Source organism: Augochlora pura, chromosome 2 (assembly GCF_028453695.1).
Source record: "Augochlora pura isolate Apur16 chromosome 2, APUR_v2.2.1, whole genome shotgun sequence".
NCBI classification, from domain to species: Eukaryota; Metazoa; Arthropoda; class Insecta; order Hymenoptera; family Halictidae; genus Augochlora; species Augochlora pura.
This window is the reverse complement of record NC_135773.1, coordinates 5,743,931-5,758,749: the sequence shown is the minus strand read 5'-3', so window position 1 is coordinate 5,758,749 and position 14,819 is coordinate 5,743,931. Positions and strand designations below refer to the sequence as shown.

General features: G+C 42.4%; 1 protein-coding gene across 10 annotated transcripts in view; it reads right to left on the bottom strand.

The window, feature by feature from the left end:
* Gro (TLE family member transcriptional corepressor groucho) overlaps positions 1-14,819 on the bottom strand; it is a 152,161-nt gene that overhangs the window by 16,774 nt on the left and 120,568 nt on the right. For all 10 annotated transcript variants that reach the window (XR_013494631.1, XM_078187819.1, XM_078187809.1 and 7 more), the window contains one exon: positions 852-905. Coding sequence is in view for 9 of the 10 variants with exons in the window: in XM_078187819.1 (XP_078043945.1) it covers positions 852-905 (54 nt within the window). In the remaining variant the exon portion in view is untranslated. The remainder of the gene's footprint in view (positions 1-851; positions 906-14,819) is intronic.

Sequence of the window (14,819 nt, the reverse complement as noted above, 5' to 3'; positions counted from 1 at the left end):
TACATATCGAGACAACAAAGGAAACACAGAAATTGCCACAAGTTTTTTTTTGTTACACTTAAATCGATATACACACCGAATTCATAAGGGGCAGTAACATAGGTCGAATGATATAGATCGTTTCTTTTTTTTTTTCGTTCACAAAGTCGGACGGTTTACATTCCCCTTTTTTCTCTGTTTAAAATCTACCAGCGGGACCAGGAGGTTTACAGTGAACGGGTTTTGGTGTACAATAAAGAGACGGTAAGTCGCCGACGAAAATATTTGGTCCGGCGGGTACACGCGTTACGGTGAACTCTAAGAGAGGCATTCTGCATTTCGCAACGCGGCCCCGTTCAAATACTTTCGCAAACGACTTTGCGGACAATCGATTTACGTTCTACCAGCTGGAAAGGTACGTTAACATAACAAATTCGCTTCACAGAACGCCTGCCGCAGTATCTTGCGAAATGTGCTCGAACGTGTCACGGAATAATTTTCCGAATCGTCGCGGGTGTTATTGAATCGCGGGCGAAAGAGAGGGGTTGGGTGGGTGGGTTGGTAGGGGGGCGTGTCGATAAATTAGCGCGCCCGCTTTCGAAATGATGCGGGGTAGCAATTATTTAAGAGGAACAGAATTGCCTCGGTACCACCTGAAAATAAACTCATCCGCGGGCGGCCGTTCTCGAGCCCACTCTAAAACTACCGGGAGCGAATCGTATCTGACCACAAGTCAATGACGCACATCGTCATCGCTTCAGCCTCGAAGAAAGGTCCTCCATTTTCATCGACGGCCTCCGCGCATACGCCGCGCTTCCGCCTAATGAATTCGGTGCTAAAAATATCGGATTTAGTCTGAAGGATGAACTGACCTCGTTCGCGACATCCACCACCAAGTCCTGATCGCTCTTTTCCCCGTCGCTCTCCTGAAAGAAAATTACGGCATGGTTCACATAAAGGAAGAAGAGACAGAGGCGCGCAAGGCTGAAGGGGGACCCGGGATTCGACGGCGTTTAATGCTACCCTGCGACCCGTTGCGACGCGGATCATAAGCGGGGTATAAATCATAATTTATAAACTAATTAATTTTACGTTAATAATTTTGTTAATAATTTTTTAAGAGGATACAAAGATGAATTAATGCTAACCTGCGACGCGTTGCGATGCGGATCATAAGCGGGGTATAAATCATAATTTATAAACAAATTAATTTTACGTTAATAATTATATTAATAATTTTTTAAGAGAATGAAAAGATGAGTCGATTTGATGGTGAACAGTTATATTAGAAAAGACTGCGATGATGTTTTTCTAATATGTGCACATGGAAGATATGTATATTCACGTAATGTATTTTAATTTTATATAATTTCACACATATACATTACATATAAACAAATATGTAATGCATAATATCGCCTTAAAAAGCAGACTGCAGATATTCCAACACAATGAATCGTCATTGAATAATTTATAACTCGTCTCGCTACGTTCGTGTCACAGAGACCGGCGTAAATTTTATTTCGCCATTTTATAGTTTCCAGCGCGATGGAGTCGAAGTAAGTTTGTATATCGATTCGCGAAGGTTTCGAGTCGGTACCGCAGCGAAAGAACAAAATTTCAATCCGGCGGTGGTTTTTCAGTGGCATTCGTTGAACCGTGGTGCGTTCCCGATGCATCGTTACGCCGGCAGAAAAAGGCGAGTCAATAAGACGAAGAATCCCGCCGCCATCTTTTTCTGCTGCCCCGCGCACAATATACAGAGTGACCCAAAAATGTCAAACAATCCCGGAAATGGAGGGTAAACGAGGTCGTCTGGAGTAACTTTTTCCTCAGTGGAAATGCAATGCGAGATTTTGTTTACGAGTTATTAAGGAAAAACGGCGACGAATGAGAAGCGAGAGATCAACGAGCCAATGAGCGGAAGAAGCTTAGTTTCGTTAATTGGCACGGTCGCTCCGCGTCAGCGTAGCTCGCTTCTCATTGGTTGTCGTTTTTCCTTAATAACTCGTAAACAAAATTGCGAATTGCATTTTTATTAAGGAAAATGTTACCTCAAATGAATTGAGGACTTTTGCGACACCCTGTACTGGATCGATCGGCGGTTTCGATCCCGTGACTCACCCTGTATTTCCGGCGTACGGGCGCGAAGGAGAGTCTCGACCTATTTCGCGGACGTGTACGACCAGCAGATGCATCTTCAGAGACATATTATTAATCTTGACACTCGCGCGCACCTTCTCTCGAACCGGCGTTCTGATTGCGCGGCAACTTAATGGCGTTCGGGCGAGTGCAGACGCCAGATACCCGAGGCCTCGCCGATTTGCGGCGTGTAAGCCGATCCCCTAGCGAACACGCGCGCGCACGGGGATGTAAATGCATTTCGGTATCGCGCGCGCGCGCGCGCGCACGTTCCACGGTATTTTCGCAGTCGACGAGGTCTACGTGTCGGCCCCCGCCGTACGCGGACCGTGTAAAATTTGTCCCGCCATTTGTTCCCTCCGCGTGTCTCTATCGCTGTCGCGCGGTTATAGGCGCCGTTTTTACGGTAGCGCGGGCTTCACGCCGATCGTTGCCGCGCTTTTTCTCGCTCGGCTCGAAAGTGGACTCGCCGATACTGTCTTAATAACGATATTTACGAGGGCCGGCCAATAAGTTATCCCTCCGTGTGAAAAAATACCAAGGCAATAAATTGTTTTTGTTGGCGAGGGCACAATCGGGGCGGAGTTAATTAACATAGCTTTGGAGTATATTTAAGGATAATCTTAATCGAAAACTAATTTGTAAATTATTTCGCGGAGAGTCGAAACTCGCAAAATTCCTATAACAGAGAAAGATTTGCAGGCGCTGTATTAATAAATTATTTTCTTTGGTAACATATATAGTTTAGATGTAATATTAATCTGGAGCTAGATGGATATAATTTTATTTACACAGAAATTTAATTGTAATACTCTTTGTAATACCACGTGAGAAAACTGATAGAACTGCATATAAACATAAAATTTGGTCTCTTTCCATAATGATATATTAATAAAATAATAATCAGAGCGAAGAGGATGCGACATAATTGCCAGAAAATTGTTAGCTTCTTAGAAGTCCGAAATAGAAGATTGTGAGGCATGCAAATATTAGCTGCCTTCGAGAACGCTTTTTCCATTCCCATTAAACAAAAACAAGGCAGTCGAAATTGTAGCAAGTAACAGTAGAAATGTATCTCGTTAAAAATTTATTCCCGTCCGCGTTACGGTGAGGAACCTGTTTGATTAGCGAGCCAAACAAGCTCGTGTACAGAAGACTTTTACCACCGGCGCGGAATTTTATTGTCGGCGCGATGAGACGGAATGTCACTTGAGAATCCCGTTCTGCGCTTAGAATCTCGTCCTTTGTTCGAGTATTCTGAAACATCCAGAATGTCTCGAGAATTCGGAGTGGCCAAAGTACCCTGTAGGTACCGGAAGTACCCGAGGTATCCAGGTTATTTGGAGCGAGATAGCTGAAGGCCACGGCGGAACCTAAAGGTCCTTTTGTCATTAGTGCCCGCGTCGCAAAAACCGTTTAAAATAGCCGGCATAATTGTTTCGAGCGCGGGTCGTAAACGACTCAGGTTGCAAACTACGTCGGCGCAAAGCAAATTCCGGAAACGTGGAACGGTTCTTATTTCGTCGATTCGCAAAAAGGCAATTTCCTCTCGTTCCTCAGTTACTGATGAATCGTGTAACTGTTGTACGCATTGGAATATAATGTTATATCATTTTTTTAATAGGAAGCTATTGCGAATAATGTAGGTTATGTATTTTTATAAGTATTTCATGTACGATTTTATTTAATAAAAAGCAGTCGTTGTTTTCTGTTTCATTTAAATTTGTGGTATTTTTAGATTAGATGGAGAAAAATAACACAGCTGCTTTTCATTAAATTAAGTAATGGTTTGTAGATAGTATACATGAAGTAGTTATTTTTGAAAATATTTATCCTTAAATCTGTAATAAAATAAAAGGATAAAATAAAATAGATATCCTCTGCTTAACAAATTCAAGGCAACGGAGATATTATAAATAATACAAAACTTGTCTCCGTAAGACGTCTTCTAAGCCAATGTAATAATTTAAATCATTTTTGCAATTCAAAACTGTATCCACATACATCTTCTACAAAACTTTGATTTAAGAACTCTCTTAATAACCCCTCCGGGTCAATTGCGCTAATTCATTTATTTATAAATATTCCGGGATTGGAAAGTACACGCAGTGTTCTACGTACAAGGGCGAGGAAAGTTTCCAAGACGGCGTAATTTAGGCGGGCCACCCCGGGTTATTCGAAGAGTTCAGGGGGAAATCGGTCGATCGCGAAATTTTAAACATGCAGAATGTTGTACCGTGCATATTGCACGATACGATACGAGGCAAAGCCCCGGCGCAAAGACGATTACCACCAACCAAGGATACACGTATGTACGTTGTTCCACGTAAGACGATAAACAACGTCGAACACCGGCGAATGGTAAATAACGTGCACGGCTAGGAAAGTGCAATTTGTAATTCACGTATCTTTCATCGTTTATTTACCAGTTATCGCTCAGTTTCTACAAGCGGCTCGTTCCCGGCTCGACCAGAGCCCTCCTTCTCGGCCCCCACGGTACACGCGGGGCGTGTAACGAGCCCGAAGCGGGTCGCACGGGAGCGGGTAAGTTATACGAGCGCGAAACATTCCAAAGTGCTGCGGCGCCGCGCGCGCCGTGCGCCGCGTTGAAACGCTGTCGCCCTTTAGCAAAGCGTCAATTGGCTACCGATTCTATCATTAGCCGCATGCAAAATTAATTGACGCTCTTATGCTCGAAATCTTGATTAAATGTCACGCCGCGCTCAATGTTATTCTATCGCGGGTCCCTTCCGCTACCTTCGCTACCTTCGCTACCTTCGCTACCTTCGCTACCTTCGCTCCCGGCAACTCATTCAAAGGCTCGCTCGGAATTGTTCGAGAGCAGTTTTGAAGCTGCCGGGAAAGCTTCGATTATCCCGGTCCTTCGATATCGGGACTCTTTGTTGTATAAATATCAATTAGCTCGATCTACGTGGCGAGGGATTTATCCGCGATACTGCGAGACCTTAATCTAGTAAATAATAATTAATAAAGAGAAGGACGAAATGTTGTAAGAAGTTTGCGAATTAACGCTTTGTTGCAGGGCTGTGAATGAAAGTAGATGATTCGTTGTTTTACTATGTGGATCTGGTTTGTTTTCGGGTGTGATTAACTTAATAATTATTGAATTAAATATCCTTGTCAAAAATTAAACAAAGAGAATTAAAATATTTAATACATCCTATTTAGTAAATATAAAGTTAATTAGTGGTCCCAAGTTTAACACGTCTTATTGAATAAATATGAATTATCGTCGAACAATTATTGTCATCTAAAAATAATCGAGGTTCCACTGCATTAGTTCAATTATTAAAATCAATGATTACATAGTCTCACAAAACTTTAACGTAACTCTTTCAAAATTTCAATTTGAAGAATTCCAGTTTACTCAGAATCCTCCATTTTATTTCAGAAGTAAAATAAATTTTGCTGTGCGAAGTGTTTATTTGAAAATTAATTAGTCCAATTAAGTGATCAGAAGTTTCTGAAAGTTTTAATTTTATTCGCCCGCTTTTATGGAAATCAATGGCTACTTGATAACTCTTGCACGCTCTTCAGAAATTCATTATCGCGTATTATAAATAAATACCTCAGATTACAGCGTAATTGCGCTGGCATAGTACGCGATAAATAATCGATGAGCAACGGTACAGTTAACTACAATGTCAAATAAAATATCTGTTCTTGCACTCGTACGAGAAACAAGAGAAGAAATTAACTTCTTAAAAATACATTGAACATGTGTTTAGTGTTACAAGAAATGTTTACAATCATAATGTTCATTGATGTTTCAGAGTCGACATTTAAGTGCACAATTTTTGTCAACTTACGTGTTTTCTTGTATTTAAAATTCGAATTATTGTTCGACATATTAATTTCGATTATTGGTTCCTTCTTGGTTTTTAATTTTTAGAATTTGATTTACAATTCCAGTTTTATCGCACTTCCAGTTCCAGAAACATTCAATTTCCCATTTTCCTTGACCTAAAAAATCCGCGAAAAGTTGTTCATCGCCCATTCGCGATTTCGCGGCTTTCTTTTCAGTAATAATTCAAGGTTTGGATTGGTTTAAAAAAAAAAAAGGGGGAGAGGGAAACATAAATACGGTGTAGTTGAGTTACGAAGTTCTCTCAATAAATTTATCATCGCATTAACATTCCCGTGCTGATACGGGCGCGCTTAACCAAACTATAAATAAAGACTTGAAAAGAAGGGAGAATTATGCATCAAGGGCCATTTAATTTTCACGGAAACTTCTCGCGAAGCTACGCACGCGAGCCCACGCAAACGAGCCGCATTTTGTAAGAATTTAAAACACCGCCGGGTCGTATCATTCTTCTTTAACACTAGGCAACAAGACGGTTCCTGATTTTATCTTAGCGGAGCAACAACGTTAACCGTGCATATAAATGGCGAAACTTCCGCGGCCGGCGATGTCACCTAAATTTCGTCTACAATTAATTTTTCTTAACTATGTTTCCTCACCGTTGGAATCGCTATAAACTTCTCTAAACGAGATTACGAATGCGGCGAACAACTTTTCCCCTCACAATTAAACGAATACGTGGCATACGACTTATTAGGCGACACGTATCTTTTTAACGAACGGTTATTGCAGTTTCGCTTCGACTCGCTTTCAGTTATTATATATTTTTAATATCAATCTAGTTATAATATCTAGGAAAATTATGGAAACGCTTATTCAAATAATTTTATTTTGTTTCTACTATGTGTTCATTTTTATTTTCGATATTAATTTAATTATAAAGTGTTTGTAAATTATGGAACTATTTAGTGAAAAATATTGATTTTGTTTTTATTACATCAAAAATAGGAATTTTAATATTGAATAGAATTGTTTATTCGATTGAATTTTATACGTTTTTAAATGCTCTAAATGTATATTCGAATTGTATTTCTTAGTTAGAAAATATAGTTCTGCGATTTCTGCTGATGTTTTATTTCCCATTTCTAGCTAATCTAATTTAAACAAATTTGGAACATTCGTATCGATTTTTATGGAAACAAGTACAGCATTCTTATAAACATAACCTGACATAATCTGACAATTTAATTAGCTAAAAGGAATCGTACAGCAATAAATCTGAACTCATATTTTATAGCTCGAAGCTGATACTTTCACAATTTAAAATTCATATGTTTATGAGATGTTTCATTCTGCTGTAAAAATATGAAACTGACGACATGTTTTTCCAAGAAAATATAAAAAATGTGAGGGTTATTAAAGACGCTGAAAAATCTTGTTCGTTGCTGCATCAAATTTAGATTTAGACAAAATAAAATTAAACAAAATTACATTCGATCGAAGACAATTTTCCACCATCATAAATTCTAACATAACCTAAGATTATTCAGTTACCTATTGACGACAGGTACACTGTTAAAAATCCACCACTTCGTGAATCACGAAAGTATTTAACCAGTATTCAACCAGCCGTAGATAAAAATCTTCAAGAGACCAGGCGAGCAAATAAAAAATGAAACAACAACTATCAAAGTTGATTATTATTGGATCGTTGCGGGGGCGGACCGGGACGCTCCCGAGATATTATTTCTCGCTCGATCCCCCGGCCGGGTCAAGTGGATGCCCGAAAGAAGACGGATCATGTGTCTAGGGACGATTAATAATTCAAGAACATTTCGCGGTTTATATCCTAATTACCGTCGAGCTACCCGGTTGGCAAGCGAAGCGTTCTTTGCGCCACCCTGCGCGCCTTACGAGCCCCGTGCAACCCGGCTCGAAACGGGGCATACGATAGCATTGCCTTCCTAATGACGTAATATCGTGTACAACGCCCATCCATCCATTATGCGTCTGCTAGACCATGTATATACGGTATTCCGTGCCGAAGGTGTTCGTGTATATGCACCGTTTACCGACGCGGAGGAACCACCTGTGTGCGTCCCTGGCCCGGAATGTCTGGGGGGGGAAATTGCCGCGAAAAACCTTGAGATCGCCACTCGGCCGACATCTCGAAACGGGGGTTCACCGTAATAAATACGTGTAATAAATGCGAGCAACTTTTCGTCGCTCGACGAGAAATACGCTCGCTAGGCGCACCGTTCTTCAAACGTTTGGAAAACTATTAACCCGTTGCCCTCGAGAGAAGATATATTAATACCGAAACTGAGATGCTTCTACCAACTATAGTAAATTTTGATTTCGTATTATTTTTGTATCGTTTTATATTTCTGACAACTCTTGGAATATAAAACTATTTAACAATGTAAAAATAATTTTTAAAAATTATATAGCTGACCCACTGAATTTTCCGAATTATTTTGAGTTATTATATTCTTTAAAATTTAAGTTGTAATTATGGATAGATCGTTTAGAAAGATACTTCATTGGACCTGATAAAAAGCGTCGAAGGTAGACTTTTGTTGCTAATGATTGCAGCGAATGAAAGATAAGAATAATTAATCTTCGTGGTTTACAAGTTCTCAGAGACACCGGGAAACGCGAAGAGATCCACGGTCTAATAATAACGAAAAACAACGAGTGATTTAAATGTACATTTCTATTCATAAGTATCTGGCTGTTTGACAAACGCAAAGTGAAGTTGGCAAGAAATTTGGATGTTGATGAAAGTCTTGAATAAATACATAGTAACACTTAAATTCGGATAAACTCTGCCCGGATGGCGTATAACAAATGGTAGACTGAACGTAATTTGTAAGGAGGATCTTAACTGGCGTGTATTTATTCTAGCACGCGTGAATCGCGTATAAGAACATATTAAATAAATCTGAGAGCGTCGTAAATGTAATAGTGATGTTTCAAATTATCCAAAAACGATAATTTAAAGCAGTATTGTGATTTTCTAAAAGAGTATATTTTAGGATACAGTTCTGTTTCATTTTGGTATTTTTATATAATTTTCTTAATTTTGCCTATATTAAATATTTTATATTTTTCATATTATTCTATACATTTTATATTCTATTTTATTTTATATTTTAAATTATTCGCAAGCAATAAGTTTCATTACACTGACGTAACCGATCACCGAAAGAGTTGCAATTAAGACGCGTCGAGGAAAAAAATCAATCGCGCCGAAGCGGCGAGGGTTAACGAATCGGCGCGGGGGGGATGGCCCGGTGACTCGCAGATGCCGTCGAATTACAGGAACTTCGTTAACGCGATTGTGATGCGGATCAATCGGGTTGCGGTCGTTGGGAAAATTTGTCGCGACATGCTTACAGGAAAATTTGCGGCTTGCGAATTAGTTCTACCAGTTGCTGTCGCGGCCAAATTAGCCGGACCCGCGATGGAGTTCGCTGTACTCGTAGGGAAATTAGCGCGACTTGCGGTCGGGGTGAGTTGCGATCGCGACGCGGGGGTGTGGGCGCGGGGCGGGGGGCGAGGGGCGAGGGGGCTGCGGTCACCGAAAAATTAGCGTAACTAACGCGATTTGGGAGAAACTGGACGACGATCGGGGCAACGTGCCAAAACCTATGCGAGAGGGACTCTCTTGCCCGGCGCGACCCCCGAGCCGCAAAACTTGTCCGCGAAGTTTCTTAACAAGAACCGTCTCAACGGCGCGCGCGCGCGTCCCTTTCCCTTATGCAAATCGCGAGACACCCCTTTAACGCCTGTCCCACCGGGGTCCCCTACCGACAAAAGAGAACGGTTCTCGGTCGGCCATCGGCTCACGAATTCGGGATCAACCGTTTCCCAGGATTCTGGGACAACAAAGCATGCAAATAGCTTCCCGAACGGACTCAATGCGCCTTAAATCCTTTAACTGCGCGGACCATTAAAGATCCAACGTGGAACCGGATTCCGGGACCGGCTAATTACTTACTGGTTTTTAGCCGTGTCTCACCCTAACCGATAGTCGTCCACCCCGCAAGATTTCTCGAAGCCTGGAGATACGCGGCCGCCGCTAATTACTTATTTCTTCGGCAGGTATAGGAGCTTGTATTGTTAAGTAGTTGGAAAGTGTAAGAATAACTATATCGATCCTGTCATTTACGTGGTCTAGTTATTCTTAGGTAATGCGATCATTTCCATAGCCACGGTTAAACTTCGCGGGGATTGTTGTTTAATATTTTATCGCGAAAAGTGATATTCAGTTGGGCTTCTATGTATACTGACGGAAGATAGTGGCACTAGTTGTTGGACATTGGTCGATGCAGTTTTATTCTTAGCAGAGTTATGAATATTATAATATTATTTTTAAATTATTATTATTATCATTATGGTACAATTGTAGATATTATAAATATTATAAAGAAGTGAAAATGGAGAGAGTCTTTTCTTCTACCATTGTTCATACATCAATACGTAGAATTATTATTGTTCCTAATATTCAAGAAAAAATATTTTTCAGTGTATCCTTATCAATGCATCTACTATTGCGACAAAAATGCATTTACTATCGAAGCACTACTATAACTCTTTTGTGGAGGTAAACGCGTATAAATGACAATAAGGTAACGGCGGTTACTGGGCACCGACGGCACACCAGAAACCTGATTATCCGGACATCCAATATCATAGTTCTCCATCATCCGAATACGTTTCACGTGCAATCATAGATCTAAGGTAACCTATATGCAACTCAATTTACTCTATAATTCAATAAACATTTAATACAGCACTGTAACTAAGTAACTGTTCTATTACCCAATCATTCCTGTCACCCTGTTCACTTTAGATAATCGAAGTTCTACCGTATTATATACAGACAATCCTTAAATAACTGTGATTTAACAATTGTTACGCAACGAAGTCAATAAGCGTATTATGTATTTTTGACGCGGCACGTGTCATAACAATAAAATGCTTTGCTTGATGCACTTATGTGGCTTCCGGATACGATTCGCGGAAACGTGTGACACCTGTGACCCGAAGTATACTCAATTAAATCTCGTAACAAGATTAATACTAAATTAATTATATTCAATTCCCAGAAATAGGTAATAATTATAACAGTAATATCTTTGTTTTCAACGTTGCAGCTAAGAAAATGAACCCGATTCATAGCATTCAGAAAATTCACAGACATTACACTTTAACCTTCTCCATCTCTACCCTATTCCAAACTCATACATAACTTTCTCGCTCCCCTTATTTTCAAAATTTCTGAATCAATGTATGAAATTCTCGTCTCTTCTGCCACTTAGAACATTCGCAATCCCTCTCCGTTTCCCTACATCACATTAAATGCATAAACAATGCCGCAATGACGTAGCATCTAGAAACAACTGTAACATTTCCCAACCGTTCTAAAATAAATTGCAAAATACCCCTGGGAACGTGTTCGAACTACACAATGTTACAACAAATCCTGAAACGAATTGAACAAAATGCTTCGGGCGTAAATTTGCGAGAAATAACTTCTTAGGACGTTCCGCCTTGCGTATCGACGTTATCGGTGTTATCGCTTAAGTGACCGCCATTATCCAGTTCTCCCCAAAGGCCCCCGGACGTCTCCGACGGACGAAGAATCCACGGGGTGAGCGTTTTCGTGGGCTGAACGTACTAAACAGTATATCCCGAGAATTCCGGGTGCACGAATGAGCGACGGAAGTCGAGGAAAATCGGGAACGATGATCGCGCGCGCGGGAGGGGGGAGGGGCTAGCGTCGTTCAGGCGAGATCGGTCACGCTCGAGGTTGCGTTTCAGCCACTGTAACGGTGATTCCGTCGCGATCCATTTCCGACAAGGAGCGGAGTGCCGGTTCTAGAGCTGCTACGGACACGCAATAAATTTGTGTACGAGCGATGAGTCTGTGTAAATAGAAGCCAGTGTGGTGGTATTGATTTCAGTGGTATTACTCGGCTGGTGGAGGGCGCTCAAGGATGGTGGAAGGTGGTCGAGTAGGATGGAGGAGAACGAAGTGGTGGAAGGGGGGGGTGGTCGGGTGGGTGGGTGGTCGGAGGAGGAGGAGGAGGTGGAGAAGGAGGTGAAGGGAAGGGGTCGAAGGGTGGTGGTTGCGAGAGAGCGGAGGGTGAGAAAGAGAAGGAGTAGACGGAGAAACGGCGAAAGCGGAAGGAGAAGGAGGCGGAGGGTGTCTTCCACCCCTTAACCTGCTCGTTCTAGCGTTAAATATGATACAAATGTTATCATCCCTTCTATTCTGTTCTCCTTCCCCGTACCACCCCTTGTGCCACGAACCACCGTCGTCCATCCTTCTCTCCGCCCCGTACCTCTTCGTCCTCCGTCCTTCGCAGACCCAGCGCCGTCCCTTTCCCTCCGTCGCAAGGCTCGCGCTCTTCCCTTAGACCGGCGTCTCCCTTCGACCAACGCGACCGGTCTCGCAGTCCGACGCGAACCGCTTTCTCCGCCAGCTTCTTCCCTCGTTTAACCCAGCATAGCGGGGATGACGGTATTAAGGGCAGCTCTATTATTCGACCACCCAACCACTCGACTCTTCGTCTCGAGAATCCTCGAATCCTTTTTTTTCCCTTCCTCCCTAATCTCCTTTTCCCGCCTGCCCTTCCGCCCCTCCGTCACTGTCTCTTTCACCCCCCTCCCCCCACCCACCACCCTCTCGCCCGGCCACCGGGCCGGCCCCTTCCTCGCCCCCCACACACCTTTCACTCTCCACCTCTGCGCCTCTCTTACGTATACAATGTTCCGCGTATTTTTTCCCGTCGCGTCGCGCCGCTCCTGAACCCGACACCCGTCCCGCTACCCTCTCCTCTCATCCTCCTCCCCCCCCGTCCTCCTCCTGCTCCTCCTCGCCGCTTCTTCTTTTTCTTCTATTACGTCTTCCTTCTCCTCCTCCTCCTCCTTCTCGCTCGCCACCCTTTTGGGCCCACTGTAAACAAACGCACGAGCGCAAAAGAAGAATCGAAGGCTTTCCGGTCTGCCATTCTTCGTCCCCCTCGCCCCCCAACCGCCGTCCCTCCCCCCGCGCCGTTCCGTTCGGACCCGCTCTGTCCGGCGACTTTCGAGAAGTTAAGCGGTCGCCGAGGCTCTCTATGCCCGAACCGATACGACCACTTCCCTCCCGGGGGGGAATAAAATTATTTCAACGATTGCACTCACGGAAACAGCGAATCGATACTGATTAGATTTTATGTGGTGTTCGGGCTTGCGGGTTTTCGAGCCGTTTGTCACCGAAGAAAGTCCGCTGCTCGCGGTCGTTCCGTTTACGTTCCCTGCGCGCAATTACGCTCCGCGAGGATCGACCTTTTTTGTCGTGCGTTTTACGGCTCTTTAAACGTCCGCATCCATCTGCGACGAACGCATTACGAATCTTTCAATTCGGTCGGTTCGCGTCGTGTCGAGGTTATGTCATTAGAAGCATCGTATTATAAGTAATGACTCGAGCAGTTTATTATAGCGTCACTTTTTGTGTTTCTTGTACTTTTTGGATTGACAATTCTCTGGTAATATTTATTATAATTATTACAATTATTTGGTAATTATTAGAACAGTAATAATAATTAGTATAGCAATCGTTATTACACTGTACATTTTGAAGCAAAATAAGATCTGTCTGAGCTACTTGTATGAAAATAGAGTCTGATAAAAACGTTTCTCCTCCGTTAACATTTTAATAAGCTTCTAATAGCATTTGAACATTTTCATAAATTTCATAAATTTAATAGCATTTTCATAACACGTCAAAAAATATTGATTTCTTTTAATTTCTTCACAGCTTTGTATTCAACCTAGTTATTTCAGTTGAAAATTCATAAAATTCGCGATGAAATAATAATAAATGTTACAAAAAAAAACTGCCAATAAATCTCCAAACTTTATTTATTAAATATAATAATTTTAAGAAGTAGTAATCGTAGAAAATGCAAACGATTTCGTATAAAATGATCGCCTAATCCATGGAATTATTAATTATTCGGTGGGCAGATCGAACTCAAGAAACGAAGAAAATGGAGTCGGATCTTTAAAATTTGTAGACAAGTTTCAGTTCGAGGATCCCGGGCAGACACTCCAGCCTCCCCTCGTCCCGGGTTCGATTCTTAAGGAAACGTGAAAGAGCAGAGCAAGCCGAAGTTTCCCCAACAGTCGGTCATTCTTTCTTTTATCTGTGCACTCGGCCGTGTTAACTTCGACGAAAGTTGGTGGACCGAGTGCGCTTAAAATACTTATTTTTCCTCCCCGTCGGTGTTACTTAATCATGCCGGATCGATGGACCGGGGTAGACCGCCGCGCGCGGTACAACCGTTTTAATCGGTCGGATCGAAGCGAATTTCATTCGTTCGCCCGTCGGCGAGCAGCGTTCGACGTTCTTGCAACTTTATAAAGTCATATGGACCCCCTAATCTATCTTTAAATCCGCGACTGCGCGGGAGCGACGGGAGGGTCGCGCGGAAAGAGGAGGAGAGATATCCCCGGCCCCGTAAAACCTAGGAGAAATTGAATTTACATTCGAGGCTTCCGAAAGGAACGGTTTCAGACTCTTGAAATAAGAGGCAGACAGTTTAATACCCGGAAAAACACAAGGGCGACAGGATCAGACTCTTGAAACTCAAACGAGGCAACTTTAGACACGTAATACCTGAAGTAGACGGTTTCATTCATGATAAAATACAAAGGGCACCGCGCAACGCGCGCGCGCGAGCCGCTTCAGATTCTCGGAATCTTGAATAAACGATTTCATATCCCGAAAGCCCCGGCGAGACGGTTCTCTTGGATTTCCGAAACTCGAAGTAGACAATTATTGACTCGCGAAATCTGAAATAGCTGGGTAGCTCGA